The sequence below is a fragment of the Nasonia vitripennis genome (genome assembly GCF_009193385.2).
Source record: "Nasonia vitripennis strain AsymCx chromosome 3 unlocalized genomic scaffold, Nvit_psr_1.1 chr3_random0005, whole genome shotgun sequence".
Taxonomy (NCBI): domain Eukaryota; kingdom Metazoa; phylum Arthropoda; class Insecta; order Hymenoptera; family Pteromalidae; genus Nasonia; species Nasonia vitripennis.
In genome coordinates this window covers 1,928,271-1,949,817 of record NW_022279624.1, presented here as the reverse complement: position 1 = coordinate 1,949,817, position 21,547 = coordinate 1,928,271, and the positions used below count along the sequence as shown (strand labels likewise).

Sequence of the window (21,547 nt, the reverse complement as noted above, 5' to 3'; positions counted from 1 at the left end):
TACCTCATTACCGCCAAATGAAATTATTCAAAAATATTCCACTGTCCTTCCTACCCACGATATAAAAAATAATTATAAAATCAATAAAAAATACTGGTGGCTCGCAGACGACGCCGAGCGATTAGACGAAGTATAAGGCGTCGTCAATATAAGATACCGCTTAGCAATTAATTCACTGTTTCCCAGCTTTAATAGAGCATATATCTACATCTTAGTACTATTGTATCGAGCTATTGAACTTTGTCATGATTCAGCGTTACTCTTTATTACTCCGACAAATTAACTAATTAAGTAAAGATTTTTCGGAAAATTCCGTACTCTTCCTTTGTCTCTTATTTAAGATAATGCTCTGTAGGTTTTTTTATTCCTTTTTTACTTTACCACACACACATTGTTACGTAGATTAGCACCATTGGCGGATTTGTCAGCGCTTACCACTTTTTTTATTTAACGTTTATAACTAGTTATCACCCACAATGTATAAGTACGAGATGCCCCTCAGAGGGCCATGTAACTTAATTTACTACCGATAAGCTCCAGGTTTTTGTTGATGCTTCATTTGTACCTGCAAATTTGTATCTTACTGTATAATCTAAGCAAATAAAAGTCTTTATAAAAAAAGGTTCAAATCCCGTCGCCCTTAACAAATTTTAATTTACTTAGTTCTCTACTAAATCATAAATTAGGTAAAATAATATAAATACATGAGTAATAAATTAATAATAATACGAACCATAAATTAATGAGTCAATAAATAATAAATCTAAATTAATTTTATTTCTAATCATTTTTAATTATTTTTAGGTTAGGTTTGTAGTATTAGTAGAAATATCATATCACTCATAGCTTTGAGTGATATGAATCACTCTTGAAAAAAGTTACTTCTCACTCTATTCGGACTGGCTCAATTTTTTCTACACAAAAGAGTGATATTTGACTCTATACGAGTGATTTTTCACTCTTGAACATTTAGAGAGGCAGTGTGACCTACATTTGAATACGGTCACAGAAACTTTGATTTCCGTGCGCTCCTCGCCGCTCTTATATATCATTAATCACGCCACGCTCATCCACGAGGGCGCTCGCTTATTTTTCTCGCCTTTTTTCGCTTGTTTCGTGATAAATTCAACGTGACGAGTTCCACATGCAGATGCGGTCTTGATCGAAGTCCCCGCTCCGCTGCGTGTCCTTGCCTGATTGCAATAATTACGTAACATATCGCAAAACAATCCGAATCACGAGCTTTCACCGAGGGCTCGAAATCCTGCTGTAAAGTGGCTACCTTAAATACAGCGGTGAGCTTCCTGGTGCGGCACTTTCTCCCTCGCCGCGGAAATAGCTACATCGAGCGCTATGGCGCTCTTGTTACATGTAATGCAGAGCTGGTCCGAAAGCGTGAAGAGCAGCGTGGTTCCGAGCCGGGCGAAAGCGAAACTTGCGACTGCCGCGTGAGAGCAGACGATAAACTCGAGCGTAATCCGTTACAATGTTCCATTGTGCTGGAAGCGGGCGAACGCGGCTCAAGCAGGGTCAAGGTGCAGTCGGCAGCCTAACTTACGTAAGCCCGCTTTACTTTCCGCTAGCGGGGAAGGCAGGAGTTGCGTTGAGTCGTTATTGGTTATTGATTATATCCCTATTATTGCGCAATGAGATGGATGATTTCTCAATCTTCCGACTGCAATGCTGCGCCTGCTTTCCCATGACTTTCTTCAGAAGCGGCGTAGGTGTATATAACTGTACGTCGACTTCGACCATTATATAGCTATTCAGGCAGCGTATGTACCATTCTACTCTCATCGCATCGCGGGTTTATTCGAATTTCCTTAAGCCGACTGATATGATTCGGTGGCAACTCGGCGTTTCGGGACGCCCACATGGCTTGCCGGCCGCGACAAGCCGGCCGTGCAAGTCTGTGGCCTTATTCGGACAGCTTCACACTCGCCCACCGGTATAGCCTCCTTCTGTCGCTGCTGCTGCTGCGCTGTGTATAAATGCTCTCGCAATTCCTGCCGAGAGTGGATGCAAGCATTAGCGGTTCGATGATCGCGTTCTGAAATTTCGCCATCGCAACGTGCGTGCAAAGCTGCGCCGTAGCGGCGCGGGTATATGGCTGTGCGATCTTCTTTGCAGTTGATTGTGATTATTCCCAGATATTTTTCCAATAGAAATTCTGAACTTGATGATTCCTCTAGCGACTAGTTATTAATAATAAGATAGTCAAGTGACATACAGCGCAATACATCATCATGGCGTCAGGTGTATGTACCTTATTGTACCCATGTAACTCACTGCTTTCCATATTCACATAACAGAGTATTACATATATTAAGCAAAACTAACCCTATGATTCTTAACTTTTCATGTTTCCCCGCAGCACTGGAAGTACGTCAAGGTATGCATCACCATTTTCGACAATATTTTTAACTACATACTATATAAGTGTTTGTTTGGTTCGTACTCATTCATTCATTAATCTTGTGATCACGACTACACTACATTTCGACACCATTATTTACGAAACGATATTATACGTATACTTAACACAACGGGATCGAATTAATTTTCTATATGCAGAGGATAAGTGGATGTGGAAGCAGCTGTGCGTGCGTGCGTGCGTGTGTGCGTCTGTAAGGCATAAGCAAGGCTACTTTGTCGCCTCGGAGCAAATCCATTCTTTATTACGTTTCTTTAATTTGAATTGCGATCTGAAAAAGTACGGATCTTGGAACCGGTCTGACTTACTGTTCGCTCGCGTAACCAAGATCTCTAAAATTCTTCGAAAAGCGTGAAAGTATCACCCGCAATGTACGAGGTTTCTAATCTTAATTAAATTCGCTATATTTCAATTTAATTTATTCGCAAGAAAGGCGGCCAATTTTTTAACTTTTTTTAACTTTTTTCACTTTTTCCGGTGCACTTTATGATTGGCGACCTACACTAGCCTTCTTCTATAGAACTTCTGACCAAACTTCGGATCAAACGCACGAACGAATTTCATTACGACTATTTTGTTTGTCTCTGCTCACTGTCGTAAATATCTACGTGCAGACGTGCATTCGCGCATCTGCCCTCTGCTAATAATTCATCGAGTCCCTTTGTTTCATGTAACCCGGTGATGGTGATTTCTTGGCTTTCTTTCCAGACATACACGTGCCTGCACGTGTGCGTAGTCGTCAACAATCAGCCGTGCTGCTCTCCCCCCGTAAGTTGTCTACAATCTACGGACTCTTCCGGTCTGTTCATTCCTTCGTCCGTTCGTTGCCGCATGTGTATTGTGTATATCTGCAGCCGTACATGCTCTCTCTCTCTCTCTCTCTCTCTCTCTCGCTCGCTCTCTCTCTCTCTCTCTCTCTCTCTCTCTCTCTCTCTCTCGCTCGCTCTCTCTCTCGCTCTCTCTATCTCTTGTCGCCAATACCTATTTCAACTCTTGCATGCGCCACTAAAGGTAATTGTTTATACACCCCTCGCATGCGTAGATATTCTGCTATCCTTGTACATCTATCGATTATAAACCTATTTCTCTACGTATAATAATCCTTCCCTTATAAATTCGATGAGAGCACAGTTTAGAAATGCCGCCAAGAGTAGCACAACTCACGTATTTCCCGCGAAGACTAGCACAACTCGCGACTTATATTACTTAAAATGTGAGTATTTTACGTTTTTATTGGATTATTGGGTTAGTTAAGTTCATGAAAACCTTGGACGAAGACAGACAAATCTCAAAGTTTTAAAAGGTTTTGGAAATTTATAAAAAAAGTGAACAATTTAAAAAATGCTCGTAAAAATTATTGTATTTGTGAAAAAAATTTTAAATTCGGTAAAAAGTTGTAAATCGTGAACATTTAAAAATGTTCATCGGGGACATTTTCGCAATAATCGGGAAATTTTTATAGAAATTCGTTGTTTAAAGTTTGAGTTGTGCTAGTCTAGCGTGCGTGAAATGAGTTGTGCTACTTATGACGGGAAATTTTAACAGTGCTACTCTTCGTAGGGAGCGACGATATAATAATGCTCACGTATATAATATACTTACAGCTTTATTCTATGCACGATGTGCAATTTAATTAGGCTCATCATACGTGTGGTTGCGACGAGTGCCAAGCAAATGTTTTTCTCTCAAGCTAGGGAACGCAGAATGTATACCGTAACAGTAAACCCGTGATACAATGATGTTCAAGCAATATTCAGAATTTACACATGCAATTTCGGCGCCCGTCTCTCTTTTTTGCTTACTCAAGAATGCTGCGAGTAGCAAGTTTTAACGCGACTATACGTTATGTGTCTAGACCTAGCTACTGAAGTAGATTTACTTCCTCTATTATGTGCTTTACTCTGCATTATATGTATTCGCACGCATGGAGAAAAAATTCTGGTAAAAATTATCGCGTATAATGTGAGACTACTGCTTGCTTAAATAATTAAAAATTTTTTTTTTTTCAGTAAAAAAATAATGCTGTCTTCATATCGTCGGTCCTTACGAAGAGTAGTACATTTCAAATCTTGCACCGAAGACTAGTACATTCGATTTTTCGCCGCGAAGACTAGCACTTTTCACTTTTCGCCGCGAAGAGTAGTACATTTCACTCGTTTGCCGCGAAGTCTAGCACTTTTCACGAAAACACTTGCGGTTTCGGGGCTTTATGCTTGAACATAATTGATGATATTTATGAACGCCAAAGTGGTACATAGTAACATTCACATGCAAAGAGAAGGATAGTACAAAAATTATTAAATTATCATAAGTTTTTCTCATATTACAAAGAGCATTCGTTTGAGCCGTGAAATGTACTACTCTTCGCGGCGAAAGCGAAAAGTGTTAGTCTTCGCGGCAAACAACGAAACGTACTAGTCTTCGACGCGAATTCTGAAATCTACTACTCTCCGTAGGGACCGACGATATATAATTATTTGCATGCATTATGATGCTAGATTTGTTCGTGTACCTGTGTACAGCGTTATCATCGATATAGTAATCTATTTGCCAGACATTTTAATTCGTGGATTATACAATTGCAAATGTGTGCGTGCGTGCGTGTGTAATGTAGTATTGCTCAGCGCGCGCTTGTTGCTGCTATACGCACAATCAAATGAGTGAAAAGTACTATGGTATCGAGCACATTAATAAAAAAATATCTTTCGTGTTTCAGGCGAGCAGACATGTCGGCGACTTGTTCCAGGACCTCAGGGATGGGCACAACCTCATATCCCTTCTGGAAGTGCTCTCTGGCGAGCATCTCGTAAGTTCACAGCTACTCATATCATTATCTTTTTTTTCCACATTTTCTTGCCTTCAACCAGCTCTACGTGCTTCTGGCTTATATAAGTAGAAGCTTATTGGACCAGTGATTATCATACTTTCATTTCTAGATATTTCTTAAAGTAATTTATGTTTTCACAATAAAATTTATTTGAAAAATTGACCGCGCATATCAATGACTCGTTTGCCTTTAAATGCTAACACATATACCTATGGGAACATTATAAGCAATTACAAATATAGAGAGACTAGCAATTTACTTGATATGCAACAAAAAATACCAATGCAAAGTATAGTTTTTTTTTTAAAGCAAAATTTAAAAAAAGCTCATTTTTGTAGCCACATATCTTCTAAAATAACTTCAAATATGCCGTCGCTCCCTGCGATGATTGGCACAATTTAATTTTTCTGGCGAGAGCTAGCATTCGCCTCGAAGTCTAGCACAGCTCAGAAATAAAATTAACCCAAAATTTGGGCACTAAACAGAGTTTCCGTAACTCTGAGTTGCGCTAGTCTTCGCAGCGCTAAACGAACCATATTGCGCAATATTCAATAAGGATTTGGGGTGTCACTATGATATGAGTTGAGTTGAGGGATATCAGTTAAAGATCTTGTATAAGAAACGTTCTACAAACAAAATTGCGCGAGTATAGATATTCCTGCCGGCATGTATCCCTCCTCCGGACGAAGACTAGCACAGTTCAAGTTTCCCGTCAAGAGTAGCATTTGAACAAATCGTGCAATTCTCGCGAAGGGTAGCGCAACTCCGATTAGCCAAATCGTGGGTTGATTCCCGAATTGTGCTACTCTGCGCGGCAAATTTCGAGCTGTGCTACTTTCCTTATATGGAGCGACGGTATAATATTTACCTTGAATACACACACACATGTTATCATTATTCTGTCGTCTATACATTGTCATTTGTTATATTTTTTTTTAGCCGAGAGAAACGTCTGGTAGTATGCGCTTTCACATGTTGGATAACGTGAGGATAGCGCTAAGATTTTTACAATGCAAGAACATCAAGCTCGTAAATATTCAAGCAGAGGATATTGTTGACGGCAATCCTAAGCTAACACTTGGTCTCATATGGACCATCATCCTTCATTTCCAGGTATGTTTTTTGCTCTACATTTATAGTTATACATTATTAGTACTTTGCTATTAGTGAGAACCATACCTTCCGAATGCTTCGTCACCAGATGTGTCATAAACTTTTGTTAAGATTACTTACTAGACAATTTTTAACTTTTGAATTGCAGCTGCAACAAATATTTACATTCAAAAGCTTTTTCGTAACCGTTAATTGATTACGTAGACGCATTAGAACATGAACAAGACAAGCTTTATACACTGCTTCAATGTCTGATCCTACTTTTTTCGCGGAATAATACGATGAGGTTGTACGTTAGATGGTTGCATAGTCACAGCACTGGGGGCCATTCAGTTAAGAGTTCGGGGGAGACAACAGCAGAGTTCGGCTTTCGCATAAGCCACACAGTGACAATATAAATTGGTACACGGAACCGCGTTCGCTTTAAATTCTACAGCTTGCTCGCGCCTCCCTGGCGCGGCACTTTTTTACTCCTGCAGTCCCTTGACCATTTCCAGACGAAATACCACTCGAGGACTACGGCATGCTAAAATGTTTTGTCTGCCGCGCAAAGCACTTTTTCCCCATTATCTACTTACTGCTACTTCATCTTCTCTATTTGGACGCATTCCTAAAGAGACGTATTTTACTTACACTCGTTCTAACAACATTTCAAACTGTGAATTTTTTTGTCTTTTCTTCGCTCTACAAGCTACATATACATGTGCTCATAAAGTATTGCAACCCAAATAAAATACCCCAAGTATAAGATGCAAGATTGAATAAATGTTTCGCATCATAATTAGTCAAGTCTGCTAATCAACCTTGCTTCGACATTTCATATCTGTAATTTCATTTATATTATAATATTTATAATATTTATCATTTGAAAGTGAAACCCAGGTAGAAACGTTCACGATTATTGTTCGCGAATCATCGTCATGTTAATGTGAATCAGAATACTGACAAATCATAGTAGAGATTCTTTCGACATATTCGAGAACGCTTTAATTTCAATTAACACAAAAAAATAAGAAGTATATTGTTAATTTCTACCAGGATTTTATATATTGGCTAAAACTTTCAGCTCATTGAGATCTTAAAGCATTATATTGTAATAAAGTGCCATAACATTTTTTTTTGCGTCTCTGCTTCGACTCCTAAAAAGTATTTATATGATAATAGAGTTCATTGAAAAATGATATCTGCGTTTGTAAGCATTGGCCATATATTTCACACTAATAAACGCTATACATGAACTTATTTTTATTTTTTTTATCCGCCGCAGAGATGGCGACGCCAGGTAAGCTATTTTCTGCATAGTAACGTTAAAATGCATCTCTAAAGTGTGTAGTTCCCTGTTTTATCGACTGTTGTGTCAGTAGTCTGTTCATATACCTTTGCTAGGACTTACCCACTAAGTTACCTAAATCTCATGCAGATGGCACAGGTCATACTATTAATTCTAACTCCAGCGTTGAAATCGCTTGAAACGAGCTGTGCTAGCATTTGAATCTCTCAATGTTGCTGCCAATGTTTTATTTGTAACACATGCACGATTTCTGCGTTTTTGTGACTTAAAAAGCGAGCTTAAAGTGAACTTTTTTTGGCCGACTGGAAAAAGTGGGCAAAAAAGTTTTTCTGTACGCATTTTGAAAGGTTACAAAAATTAACATATACTTACATACTATACATATATAGTGTATGTGTATGTAAAAATATACATTTGTAGCCTCAAAAAACGCAGAAATCAGTACATGCGTTGTTACAAAAAATATGGTGTGCGCCTAGGGCTAAGCGGGCTTTTTGACCTCGTGTGTTTGCATTACTCGGCCTAAAAAAGCCCACTTTACGCACTTGGTATACAGTATACTATTTCAAACGTTATTTACTTTATTCGCTTTCGCCAACATGTTGTGCGTCCTTGATTATTTTCCTACGTACGCGCAAAAACGAATTTCAAGTCAATTGAAAACGAAATCGTATTGCAGTGATAATTTTGCAGCTGTATCATTCAAATCGTAGAGTGCTTCATTTCTTAGAAATATAGGCAAACATTGCTGAACCGTATAATGTAATCGCTCATATAGAGAATTACCACAACGAAAGAAGATTTTTCGCGCGCACATTTTATTATACGTGTGACTTAAGTAGCCGATTATTGCACAGCGTGTATTAGCGCCCGAGCGCAACGAGGGTAACGATAAAACAACGATAAAACGCCGTGCACTGATGGGTTGCTTAGTTCACGAGTATCGTATTAGTATATTATGCACGGGGTACAGAAAGACCACCTTCGGCTCGTGCTGTAAACTCTCGTTTTGAAAATACAGTCTTTATGTACAAGTTACGTAGGATATTGTATACCACGAGAGCCGAAAATTCACATTAAAGTTGTGATTTTGAGGTTAGAGCGGTATACAAAATTTTAAACGCAGGGGTATTGCAATCCACTGTGATTATGAGAATAAAAAAATTCATACATTTAATTTGAAACAGATTCTGACTGAACAGATGAAAAGCAACTAAGTCAAAATGAAAACTGTGAATCCGAGGTGACGTTTAACAAGACATTCTATAGTAGCGTATATGCCATTGCGCGCTTCGTTATCAAACATTTACATAGCGTCGATTATCAAGATACAGCATACTTTAGCTAAGTCTAGCTTCTACACGCGATTATTCATCTCGGTTGGAGTCGAAGCGTCCAAGCAGCTCTCGCAATTAAAATAATTAGCAAACTACCGACAACGTGCATTCGAGTGAGAACGTTCGCGATGCAGTTGTCTGAATAATAATCTATAATCAAAGCTGTGATTCGAAAAGTAGCTTAGTAGTAATCGTCAGAATATCTTGATACTTCTTAGGTATAAGGATCGATTTTTCCACCACGTCATAATACTACGGTTCTCCGTGAATAATGGTATGCAAATAAGAAATTATAGCCTTCGAATTGATGTAATTGCACCAGTTCAGACTTTGGCTATGTCAACGCGGGGCGTCCGTACGGGCGCGTGTCCTGAAATTCGCCGAGATCTATCTTTTTTTTCCTTCCGTCGCAGCTCAGCCTTATATGTAACGCACGCATTCAATACACGAGGCATTTTTTATGCGCGAGTATTAGATTCCACGTAATCCCCTCGTGACGTAAGCTAAGTTCGTTAAAGCGACGGTCGATCGTTGGATTTCTTTTGCGGAACTTCACGTTCTTATTGTGTAAATTGTTTGCAGCGTTTCTCGAGAAAAAAATGGAGCTGCGTTGATCAACTGATCGATCTCGATTGTCGCACACGTACACACTGATCGAGTATATGACACCTAGAGACAATAAGGCGTGGTCTGCTTTCAATAAAGTAAAAACCGAATCCTACCTGTCTTATTGAGCCGGGCTTTCGCCAAAGCATGAGTGTACTGTTACATGTAATTTCTTTTCCAAATAAGACCTAGCTTTTTAAAGCTCAGCTCTCGTGTACACAGCTGTAGTCGCAAGCAAACATTTAATATAGTGCCGCAAAGACAGAAGAACGAATAGAAACGCGTGCCACGGCTCGAGAGCGCAGGACCGGGATGCCCGCCCGTAGCCCGAAAGCACTTGTTTGGTATGCACAAGGCGTAGGTCGTAGGAGCTCTCTCACCAAAAAGCCTGAGTGTATTGTGCCAACATCGACAACATTGCCGCCAGCGCCTACGCGAGTCGCGACGTTGGTGTCGCTTCGTTACACTACACGGAGAGATAGTGCCGGGCGACTCGCTCGTTTTTTCGGGCTGTTTTGAGCCGACTGGCGTTAATACGCGCCTCGCGAGGTGACATCATCCGTGCAGGGAGAACGCATGGCGTTGATGACGATGGCCGTCAGCGAATTTCCGATCCCTCATCTTCGCCGTATTGGGACAAGGAGAAGGCGGTGTATTTTGACAAGCCAAGTAAGAGAGCGAGCGCTTACGGTGGATCGCGCGAGCCCAGTCAAGTCGACTCTCGAGCGACGAGCTCATGCTCCATTTTGGAGCGCTGATGCGTATACTGCGCCATGCGTAATTACGATTCCAGTCTCTTGCACTGTACCTTACGCGGATTATGTCCGCACTTATCGTCAAACATGACGCTTCTATTAATTTGTTTAATTCTACTACTATTGTTATTATTATTATTTATTTATTTTTTTTTAAATGGCCCATGAAATCTTGAAAATAACTTTAAAAAAATCTCGGTCGACAAGCGAGATTTATAAACCGTTTATGACTCGCGGCTGAATACCTCGCCAGCGTCGTATTATTTGTAACCCGTATCCAAGCATATTAATTATTCATTCGTCGCAGATTTACGACGGAATTTGCGTGTTGATCGAGTTTTCCATTAGATATAGAGCCAGGCTACCAAATTCGTCCTTGCTCGGAGTTTCTCAATTATTTTGCATCGTGATCGACCTACGTCCAATTGATTCGAGCATGCGGGCGTTTTGCTTTTTCAAGGTGATGCAACGATCAGCTAATGAATTCTGCGATTAAAAAGTTGCTGAAATCAAGAGGCCCCAATTGAGAGTTGTAGTATAAGGTATGCCGGATAGCAGCGTGCGGCGGCGCAGCAGCAGAGAGCTGAACAACCAATGTAACGAGCTCGTAAGTCTCATCCGAGAGAGCGAGACCAAGGCGAGATCGTGGCTTGTCTCGAAACGGAAATCGACCGGGCTCGCCTCGGCGATACATATGTATGAGCCGTTATGCTCGTAAACAAGCTGGCGATGATGGATTTCTCGCGATTATCCGTTGAGAAAAAAAGTCCGCGAGCTTCATCTGCATACGCGTCTGCGTCGGACGCGCAGCGACTTTCCCAAATAAGCTCAGTCCAAGTTCATCGAAGAGCCAAAACGAGCAATCGCCCACTCGCGTCGACCTGCTGTTGTTAGATGCGACTTTCGCGTCCTCGATGCACTCCAGAGCCGTCCGATGGGAGGGCAGCATCTCGCCGTAAGAGCCGCGGCCTCTCGCGATCCGTCAATTGTCATGCACGCCGCTTGCTGGACCTCGTATAATGCAGTGCATCGTATCACGTATGCCGCGTACTGGACCTCACCTGCGCTTCTGCCGCGGAATTCACGATAATTGCAGCTAACAGCTGCCTCGATTAACGCCGCAGTCCGAGCCGTCCATTTCCACACGTAACGCCCGAAGGCTCGTTCTCCCGATATATCCTGCAGCCGCTCATATAATGAAGATACAAAGAAACTCGCTCTCGAGGCGCGAGCGCCCACGCCGGGCCTTAGGAATTAATGCGCCCGTGGGGCAACAGCGCCGACTGCCGAGCTGCGACGAGAGGAGAGCGAGGATCCTTGTGCATCTCGTCCCTGGCCATTTACGACTCGTCCGACGCTGCGCCGAGGATATTCTATTTTCAGACAAACAAACCATCGCGCAGCTCGCAATCGACACCCGAGCACTCCCTATTCTCGCCCGGTACTCGGGGCATGCGGAGCACCTGGAGAGCAGCGCGGCTAACGGGTTCCGCGCGAGTGAGATGGGTCAGCAGCTCCATTGAGAAATTTCGCAGGAAGCACCTGCTGTTCGCGGGGGCACGCCGCGGAACGAACGAGCGGGAGAGCTGCTATGGTCACGGCGCACGCGTTCCCGCATCTGATTCATGCCGTCGTGGATCTCCGCGCTGTGTGCGCCTAATACCGCCTCTCTCTCTCTCTCTCTCTCTCTCTCTCTCTCTCTCTCTCTCTCTCTCTCTCTCTCTCTCTCCATCTCTCTCTCTCTCTCTCTCTCTCTCTCTCTCTCTCTCTCTCTCTCTCTCTATTGCTTGTATTATATACTTACTTCATTTAGTCTTCGATTCTGCTCTGTCGCAGAGCCCCTACCCTGCGCGCCGGACGCGGCTATAAAGAGCGCTCATCAAGTCTTGCGGCGCTCGAGGGGCGAAGCAGCACTTTCACAAAATGAAGGGCTTCTCGAGAGTCGTCGCGAGCATAAAACCGCGAGAGTGAAACGCTGCACGGACGGCCATGTACGGCCTGATCTGCAGGCGCGCCGAATCGAGCGGATCGCCGCGCGTGTAGATATCTAAAGAGCGCGAAACAAACAAAGCGAGTCACGCTTTCAGCTTCAAATTTGGAATTCGTCCCTCGAGTGGCCGCGACGAATAACGTAATCCTCCGAACGGCTCGACGCACGCACGTCTCGAGCGCGAGGCTGCTGAGCGAGTCGTGCTGCGGGCGAAGGTGAGACACGAAATTTCCTCGAAAAATGCGTCGAGACCCATCGATCGCTCGTGTGCGGCGCATGTGTCAAAATTACGTGGAATCGCTTTGAGTAGCCGGCAAGAATCTCTAGCTGCATCAGCCCGGCAGCGGACTGCAGAGGAGCTGGAAAAGGCCACTGGGACGCAAGTTACAAGTGGCAAGAACCAGGCCATCGAAGAGTTGCGCTTTTCTCGGGCACTCGCATACTCGCACACCTGCGCTCGACTCTTTGAAGCGTGCATAGTGCATTACGCATCTACCCACACGCAGGATCGTATCACCGAAATTTCAGGCGGTTGTCATAGGTGTGGTGCTCATAGCTGCTGCCAATCGACTCCCATCAATAAAACAGCGAGAGAGAGAGAGAGAGAGAGAGAGAGAGAGAGAGAGAGAGAGAGAGAGAGAGAGAGAGAAGCACGAACTGCACGAACTGTACGAAGAGAAAAACCGAGAGCAACGGAGGGGACTGGGAAAGAGAAAGCGAAACGACATCATCAGAGTCGGAGCTGCTGGCACGAGATACGAGAGGCGATCGCTGGGCGAGCGAGGTGGGGGCCCGGCAGGCAGCGGCCGCGGCTCGCGTCGGGGGACAGGCGCAAGACAGTCGCTGGAACTCCAGCGCGGCCGTAGTACCGAGTACGGGCATATCGTCCGCGCCGTCGCTGCAGCGTAGCACAGCTGTTATTGTTGTTGTGGTTGGTGGTGGTGGTGGTGGTAGTGCTGCTGCTGCTTTTGCTTCACGCCGGACGAAGGTCGCCGCGGACGCGCAGCGGCGGCGGCATAATGCACGCCCGCCGAGACGCCCGCGCCAGCGAGCCGGAGAGCCGGACGGGCAGTCGCAGCGCCAGCCTGCATAACAAACAATAGTCCTGCGCCGCCCGCGCACACGTGCCTATAAGTTATCCGCGCACAGCCGGCTTCCGTCATTCCTCGCTCGAGTCTCGTCCGCGCCGGATCGCCAATCGACCGATCGACCGAACGCTCGAAGCCGCGCTTTTCCGCAACAGTATCGCACTGTCGCAGCCTTGCCGAGAGTGCAGTGATATGTGCTGCGCAAACTCGCGATCCGCATCCCCGCGACGCTTGTGTTCGACTTTGTGCCCGTCTTTGTGCCCGAGGGCTAAGGCATCAAGAGGCAGCCCCTCCCGCAGTGCAGTGCTACGACGATAATCCAGCCCTGAGCCCGCCATCGCCGAAAGATCGACGCTTGTACTTAGCTGCTCCGCGAGCTGAGTGCGGCGGACCATGTCCATGTACAAGTTCAGCAAGCACGGCAGGCTCTTCGTCCAGGGCACGAGAGAACAGTCCGACGCGGACAACGTCAGCCCCAACGTCAGCCCCAACGTCAGCGCCAACGTCGTCTCGGCCAGCAGCAGCGCTGCCATGGACGTCCAGGCGATCCACATCAAGCGCAAACTCTCCACCGAGGTCCTAGGTACGCGCGGCCGACGACCTCCCGTCGTCGGGCTCGAGGCCCTCCGGAGATTCGTGCACGCTTCCAAGAGTTGCGAGTCAGAATAAAATCATTACGCAACCGCGCGCGCGCGCGAGCATGTCTATGCGGCTAAGCCTTATAAGTAGCCGTGTTTACGCCTTACGGTACGGGCGCGAGGGAACAGGGCAACAACTGAGCTGAGCTTCGAATATACTTAATTAGTTATGCAGAATGCTCTCGCGCCGTCCGGCGTACCGCGATGACCGTACTTACTAGTCGTTTGAAGATCGCTTCGTCGACTGTCGAGTGTCGAGTGCAGTTTCTGCGCAGCTGCGCCGCGCCAGATAACGCGCGCCTTATCGCGGCCGTATTGTATGCTTGCTTGTATAACTATCTCTCGCGCGGGACGCGTGCACGAATCTCTGGAGGAGGATTGCGATGGACGAGGCTGTGACCCAACGCTGTGTTTGTTTGTTTGTTTGTGTGTGTGTATGTGCGTGAACAGGCTCGTCGATCGAGTCGACCAAGACCTCGCGGCGTGGTGAGAACGGCGCCCGACGCATCGTTACGCGCATCGTCCGCAAGACAACGACCCTGACGCGCGGCGAGGAGGACAGAGTACCCGAGGACGCGTCCAAGTGCGCCCAACAAAAATCGATTCAAGAGTCGCGCTACGTCAGCAGCGCCAGTTCCAGCCAGCAGCAGCTCCAGCCCAAGCCCAAGACCGTCAGGGTAAGAGACCGTCGTATAACGACTGCATCGAAGTAATAAGCGCGTAAACCCATATGTATTTAGCGCTCTAGTTTTGCTCTCTGGCGTTTTTGTCGCCATGAGAGAGGCGCACACCTAATGCAGCACACTGCAAAGCAGCGAGTGCAGAGCTGCGCGCGGCTGGTAAGAAATGAAGGAGAGATTCGCGCGGCGGTTTCGACTGCACCGCGGCACACGATCGGCCCGGCAAAAGCCGCCGCCGCCGCGAGAGCGAGAGAGCTCCACGGAGCGACGCAATATGCGAGGCACAATGTATGCGTATGTACATGGGTACAGGTGCGCGCCTTTCACCTCGACTATGTACATTGTACATACCACGAGCCCAACAGACGACTGGCTCTCTCTCTCTCTCTCTCTCTCTCTCTCTCTCTCTCTCTCTCTCTCTCTCTCTCTCTCTCTCCGCCGACCGAAGTGCAAGCTGACCTTGCACTTCGGTCGGCTCAAGAATCTAGATGGAAAGCGCTCGCACATTTTCGGCTTACCTGCGTCGCGCGACCATCGGCGAGAATCAAGGCTTTCGCGTGGGATCCGCGCCTACTCGGCAGCTGCCTTTTACGCGGGATCGGGATCAATGTCGAGCAGATTTTCATAATCTGCCTAACGCATAAAAAGTCGGACAGCAACCTCTTTAGCCGCAAAGCGAGGCGTGGGCGCGCCCGCTGCCCGTATGCTGATACCCGCTCCGCCGCGGTCTTGTATGCTTTCGGTTTTGAAACATCCAGCCGAGCTTTACACAATACACCTTGCAGCACCTCGAATCCCATGATCGTTGGGCGGATGTTGTCTCCCTCCCAGCGCCTCACCGTAAACGTCTGTATACTCGGCCTATAGCAGCAGTCGCAGCGCGAGGAGAAGCTCGTGCATTCCTAGTGCCTCTCTGACGATGTCGCGTTTCTTTTTCTTTTCTCCTTGCGTATTTGCTTTGTGTACAATTTACTATCTGCGCCACTGTTGACAGCAAAACTGAGAACTGTTGGTTTGTTAAAACATATTGGCTTATATGGAGAGTTATACAAAATAATTTTGGTGAGAAATTGGTATTGCTTTAAACCGGCGCTAACTTTTTTGAAAGATAAATATCAGTGCCTTTGATGTATACAAAAATTTACAAGCACTTTAAACACCTAGGGATTTTATAAGAAATATTTTTGTCATTTTCCCATATAAGCTACACATTTTTGCAACCGTTTAGTTCCGAGGGCGGCCACCAATTTATATAGAATACGCGTAAAATACCTCAACGCACAGAGCGAATATAGTAAAAGTTTGTATTATGAGAAAGCAAGCTCCGGGCAAATATAATTTCAGACGATAACGACCGAGTATGTCGCTCTCTACCTTACGCAGACGGCGAATACGATGATGTAATTTCGACTTTATACATGATGTATACCTAATTAAATGCTTTCTTCAAGACAATCTTTCGAGCTTTAGAGAACCGATTCCTCCTATACTCATAACCCGAAACGAACGATTATTAATTTTGTCTCTAGAAAAGAGAAAAAATAGTACATTATGCAACAAAAGTCGGGAATTATTCCCGTGGGTGGGTTTATTGCGGCAGTAAATGCGATAGTAATCATCCTTTAAGTAATCATCCGGGACTTTAGTCCCGTGTATTGCATCTAGAACTTTTTGTAACACATGCCCTAAAGTGACCTTTTCTTGACCGGCCTGAAAAAAGCGGGCAAAAAAAGATTGAAAAAAAAGACTCGTCTGTGGCTCGTACACGCCCTCGCCTAGACTCGTCTTGTGCCATCTCCACACTCGATCCAAAAAAGCCCCCTTTACGCCCTTGGCACGCAATATACTATTATTCACGACTTGACTGTGTAGCCACTTTGTTGTTTTGAAAAGTGGGATCTCCACGTCCACTATTAATACAAGCTAAATTTTAAAAATTTATAAATTTTTCAAGATTTTCAGTTTTCAAAATTAAAAGTTTTTATTTACGACTGAACTATAATAGCCACTTTATTCCCTGAAAAGCGGGGCAAAAGTAGCATTTTATTCCCGCAAAATCCGGAAAATTATCTTAAATTTTTTTTTAATTTTGAAAATTTTTAAACAATTTTGAAAATTTAAAGATTTAGAAAATCATAAATTAACAGTCCTGAATAAAGCACTATACACTGCAAAAAAACACAGTCATTTCTGCTGTAGTCCGAGTTTTCTGTGAAGTCCGGTATAGTTTTAACCGTTCTGTCACCGTAACGACTGTTCAGTAAGAACAACGGTGTGCCACTGGTAGTTTTGGCGAGTCGCGACTCGTAAAATTGGTCGCTTACGCGGGACACCAGCAAAAACGACCGAACTGATTCTTTAAAACTACTGAACTCTACGGTAATTTTGGTTAGTCTTCGTACAATGACGGATTACTGGTGCAATTTCAGTTAAAATGGATGAGTTTTTTTTTCAGTGTATGTAACATGAGAGTAAAGTCGATTATTCCCTCGGGTGATTTACTTTTAAACTTTCACCCGCGGGAATAATCATCGACTTTACTCCCTTGTTACATAATGTACACCCAAAAAAATGTCCTTTTGGATCAAGAGGAAATAATAATCTTAATTTAGGACCCAAAATTAAAATCATTTTGAAATAAAGGGATTCCGTTTGATTCAAATGGATTCCTTTTGATTTAATGAGAATCCTTTTAAGATTATTTCCTCTTGATCCAAAAGGACATTTTTTTGGGTGTACTATTATTAATTTTTCCAAAAATTTAAATATTCTTAAAATCACCAAAAATTTGATTCCACACCCGACAATCGGGGCAAAAGTAGCATACTTTTTCCGTAGACCTGTTTGCGGGGCAAAAGTAAAATTTGCGGGACAAAAGTTAAACTTTTACACTCAGAGGAATAATATTCTTGGAGCAAAAGGATTTTTTTTCCAAAATCCATTTGATTCAGAAAGAAATTCATTTGGAGCCAAGAAAAATAATACTGACTCAATAACTTATTTTTTTTTAATCAAGAGAAATTTTTGTTCATTCTAAATACCATGATCATCCAAATGCAATTTTCATCTTTGACTAAAAGGAAACTTCTTGACTCAAATATCGATTTATTTGGCTTATAAAGAATTATTTTGGTGTAAGTTTACATTGAAATTGCGAAACCCCATATCCTCTTGGCATAAAAAACGATCAATTTGTCTCATAAAGAAACGTTTTAGGGAAAGCATACAGTAAAACGATAATAATTTGAGTAATATACTGTACAATATTTGAATAATTTGGTTATAGGATTATTATCTGTTGACATTTTTAAATTAATTTTCTTTTCCGCTTGAGACAAAATTATTCCTTTTGAGAAAAATAGAATTTGTAGTGCTCAATTTTTTAAATTTGTGAGCAGAGGAATACTTTTAAAGCAAACAGATCTTGTACGAAAATATTTTTCCTTTTGGTTCAAAAAGACTGCCTTTTGACAGTGTAATCAAGATTGTTTATTTTTTAATCGAAAGGATTCTTTTTTCCGCAATGGGATATTTCTCTGAGTGTAAAGAGCTTCGAAAAAGTTTATCGACGCAAGAGTGTTGGGTCGTCGCCCGACAGTCACATGAGTGCGTTGCCATTATTCAAGTAGCACATTTGAAATGCGTCTCGCAGTTCGATTGGTGAACCTTCATCATTGTTGGCAAAGTTATTATAATAATTTATCCGTTAACTTTTTCATATCCAAAATTATACAGAAGGTTGAAGTTTGAATACGAAATAATTATGAGTAGCGCTGTTCCTTGCGCGTTGCCTTCGCAAGTTTTGCTCTCGTTTTTTCGCAGCTTCATTTTATTAATTTGCTTTATGCCATTGCCAAAAACGATCCTTTACAATATAATACTTTGATGGCTATGTTTATTTTCTTTTTTTCACTTCTAAGCTATTGTATTTCGAAAATATTTATACTTAAAACGGTAATTATATCTTTTTGCAATTTTTAATACGTTGGAAGTGAACTAGAGAAAAAAATGCATACTCTTTCTCTCTCTCTCTCTCTCTCTCTCTCTCTCTCTCTCTCTCTCTCTCTCTCTCTCTCTCTCTCTCTCCTCGTGTAAAATAGTGAAATTTCACTGATTGATAGTGCCTATGCGCTAATTTATACAGTGAAAAGTATGCAACTGCCAAATAGTGACTATTCACTGAATGAATTAGTGAAACGGTCACTGCTTAAATCGGTGAAAATGTCGTATTATAAATCGATCAGAAATGTACACTGATGAACAAAAAAATTAATTTCTTTCTTTATTATTTATTACATTATTTATAAACAAAGAAATTAAATTAAATTTTTTGTCGGCGGCGGGAATCGATCGTGGGTCATCAGCATGGTAGTCGTGCGTGCTATTCGTTTACCTAAACTGAACGATTACGTTCAAAATTTCAGATCTGATATATTAAGTACTTCAACATGTACAAACTAAAATTAATAACGAATAACGGCAATTCATAAATAATAGCATAGTATACCTCGAGCTTCGGTTTTTATACGCAGCACATAGAAAGAAAGCAAGCGGAGGTGATAATTTTTCATCTAAAAACAAAACCTCAAATCCACCTATCCCATAAGCACCGAGAGCTCTTCAATTAGAGGTTATATTTTCGGGCGATCGCTTCACGAATAAATAAATGCCTCAAGTATGCAGCTATCTAGTACGCTACATAGTTTTTCGTGTCTAGGCGTGAGAATCCCTCGTAAATGCTGTCTAGGTGTTCGGGGTCGGCGATGACGGACTTTAGGAACTGCGCTCCGTAGATTTTTGTAAAAGGCTTACTTGTAGACGCCATTCACTAGCTTTATGGAGTTGTAGGAAGGGCGCATCGTTTCGAAAACAAAACACGGAATCCTAACCTAGAAATCAAAAAAATTTTAATTTACTACCCGAATGGAAATTCGATGTTCGAGCCCTATGTATGGGGCGAAAATTTCATCCTTTTCTCTCGAAAAGCCTCCCTTTACGAGACATTGACGAAAAATGCATTTCTATATGCTAACCCTGAATCCCGACATCGGCGACCCTGAAGACCTGGACATCATCTATTTGCGATTCGTAATCTTACTTTCTCCTGGCCAAATATTTTTCAGATATTATCAGGATAGTTTCATGATATATTTTTTCTCACATAAGACGTTATAAATAACGTCAATAAACATTTTTACTTCTTGTCGTGTTTTTACCTAGAGCGGCATACAAAACCCGGCAACGATTTTACCAAGGATCAGTTTCGAGAGATCTCCCTTAATAAATATTATATTCTTGCCCTTGCTCTCCCCCAATGTTCAAACGTATTATAAAAAATTTTGTTCATATTAAAACTTTGCTGCAGGGGGGAATGGGGTATGTGGGTTTAAGAGTTTCAGTTTTAGGATCGCTCCTCTCATTTGTTCACTGTTGAATAAATGAATCAGATTCACTTATTCAAAAGTGAAATGTTCACTTGACAAAATAGTATTTATGTTAGCGATGCACTGATTAGAATAGTCATATTTTCACTGTTCTAAAAGTTAAACCGAATTTTGGTGTCAAAATAGTGATTTTTTCACTATTTCAACAGTGAAAAATGCGTTCACTGCATAAATAGTGAAAGAGAGAGAGAGAGAGAGAGAGAGAGAGAGAGAGAGAGAGAGAGAGAGAGAGAGAGAGAGAAAGCTCAACTCCACGTGATAGATTGGATTTAATACATGATTTAATACGCAGTGAAGAGTTAAAATGTGGTGTGCACCAAAGGCTATAAGTGGGCTTTTTCACCTCGTGCGCTGTCAACTCCACACTTGGCCTGAAAAACCCGACTTTGCGTCCTCGATGCACAATATGCTAGTATAATACGGTGATTAAATACTGAATAGCGAAGATTGAAGAATCTGCTTTCGCGAGTTATGATCGCTGTGGCTATATCGAGTAGTTGCATATGCACTCAGAGAAATGACATTCTTGGAGCAAAAGGATTATCCTTTTTCCAAAATCCATTTGATTCAGAAAGAAATTCATTTTGAGCCAAGAAAAATAATACTGACCCAGTAACTCATTTTTTTGAATCAAGAGAAATTTTTTTTTCATTCAAAATACCATGTTCATAAAAATGCAATTTTTATCTTAAACTAAAAGGAATCTTCTTGACTCGAATTCCGATTTTTTTGGCTCAAAAAAAAATTATTTTGGTGTAAGCTTAGATTAAAATTGTGAAACCCCATATCCTCTTGTCATAAAAAACGATCCATTTGACTCAGAAAGAAATATTTTAGGGAAAGCATATAGTAAAACGATAATAATTTAAGCAATACAATTTCGCAGCGAAAGATTTTCTTTTTTCTTCGAAAAGAATAATTTGGTTGTAGAATTATTATCTATTGACATTTTTTAAATTAAATTTTTTTCTCCGCTTGAGACAAAATTATACCTTTTCAGAAAAATAGAATTTGTAGTGCTCAATTTTTTCCATTTGTCAGCAAAGGAATCCGTTTAATGCAAGCGGATCTTGTACGAAAATATTTTTCCTTTTGGTTCAAGAAGACTGCATTTTGGAAATATAATCAAGATTATTTCCCTTTTGAATCAAAATGATTCTTTTTTCCGCAATGGGATATTTCTCTGAGTGTGTCTGTTTACTTCGCGTTGTTCTCAGTTTCTCGAGTCAGCTGATACAAACGTGCGCGTCGATAATACCGCGTCGGTGTTCCGAATAGCTGTACGATTTTTTCGATTCGAGGCGTCGCGTTGCCTCACGCGCTTGTCGCCACTCGCGCTGTCGT

The 21,547-nt window shown here is 42.6% G+C and overlaps 1 protein-coding gene across 1 annotated transcript in view; it reads left to right on the top strand.

The window, feature by feature from the left end:
• LOC100118464 (microtubule-actin cross-linking factor 1) overlaps positions 1-21,547 on the top strand; it is a 133,337-nt gene that overhangs the window by 55,792 nt on the left and 55,998 nt on the right. The window contains exons 4-5 of the mRNA XM_031925892.2: positions 5,151-5,240; positions 6,201-6,374. Coding sequence (XP_031781752.1) covers positions 5,151-5,240; positions 6,201-6,374 — 264 coding nt within the window. The remainder of the gene's footprint in view (positions 1-5,150; positions 5,241-6,200; positions 6,375-21,547) is intronic.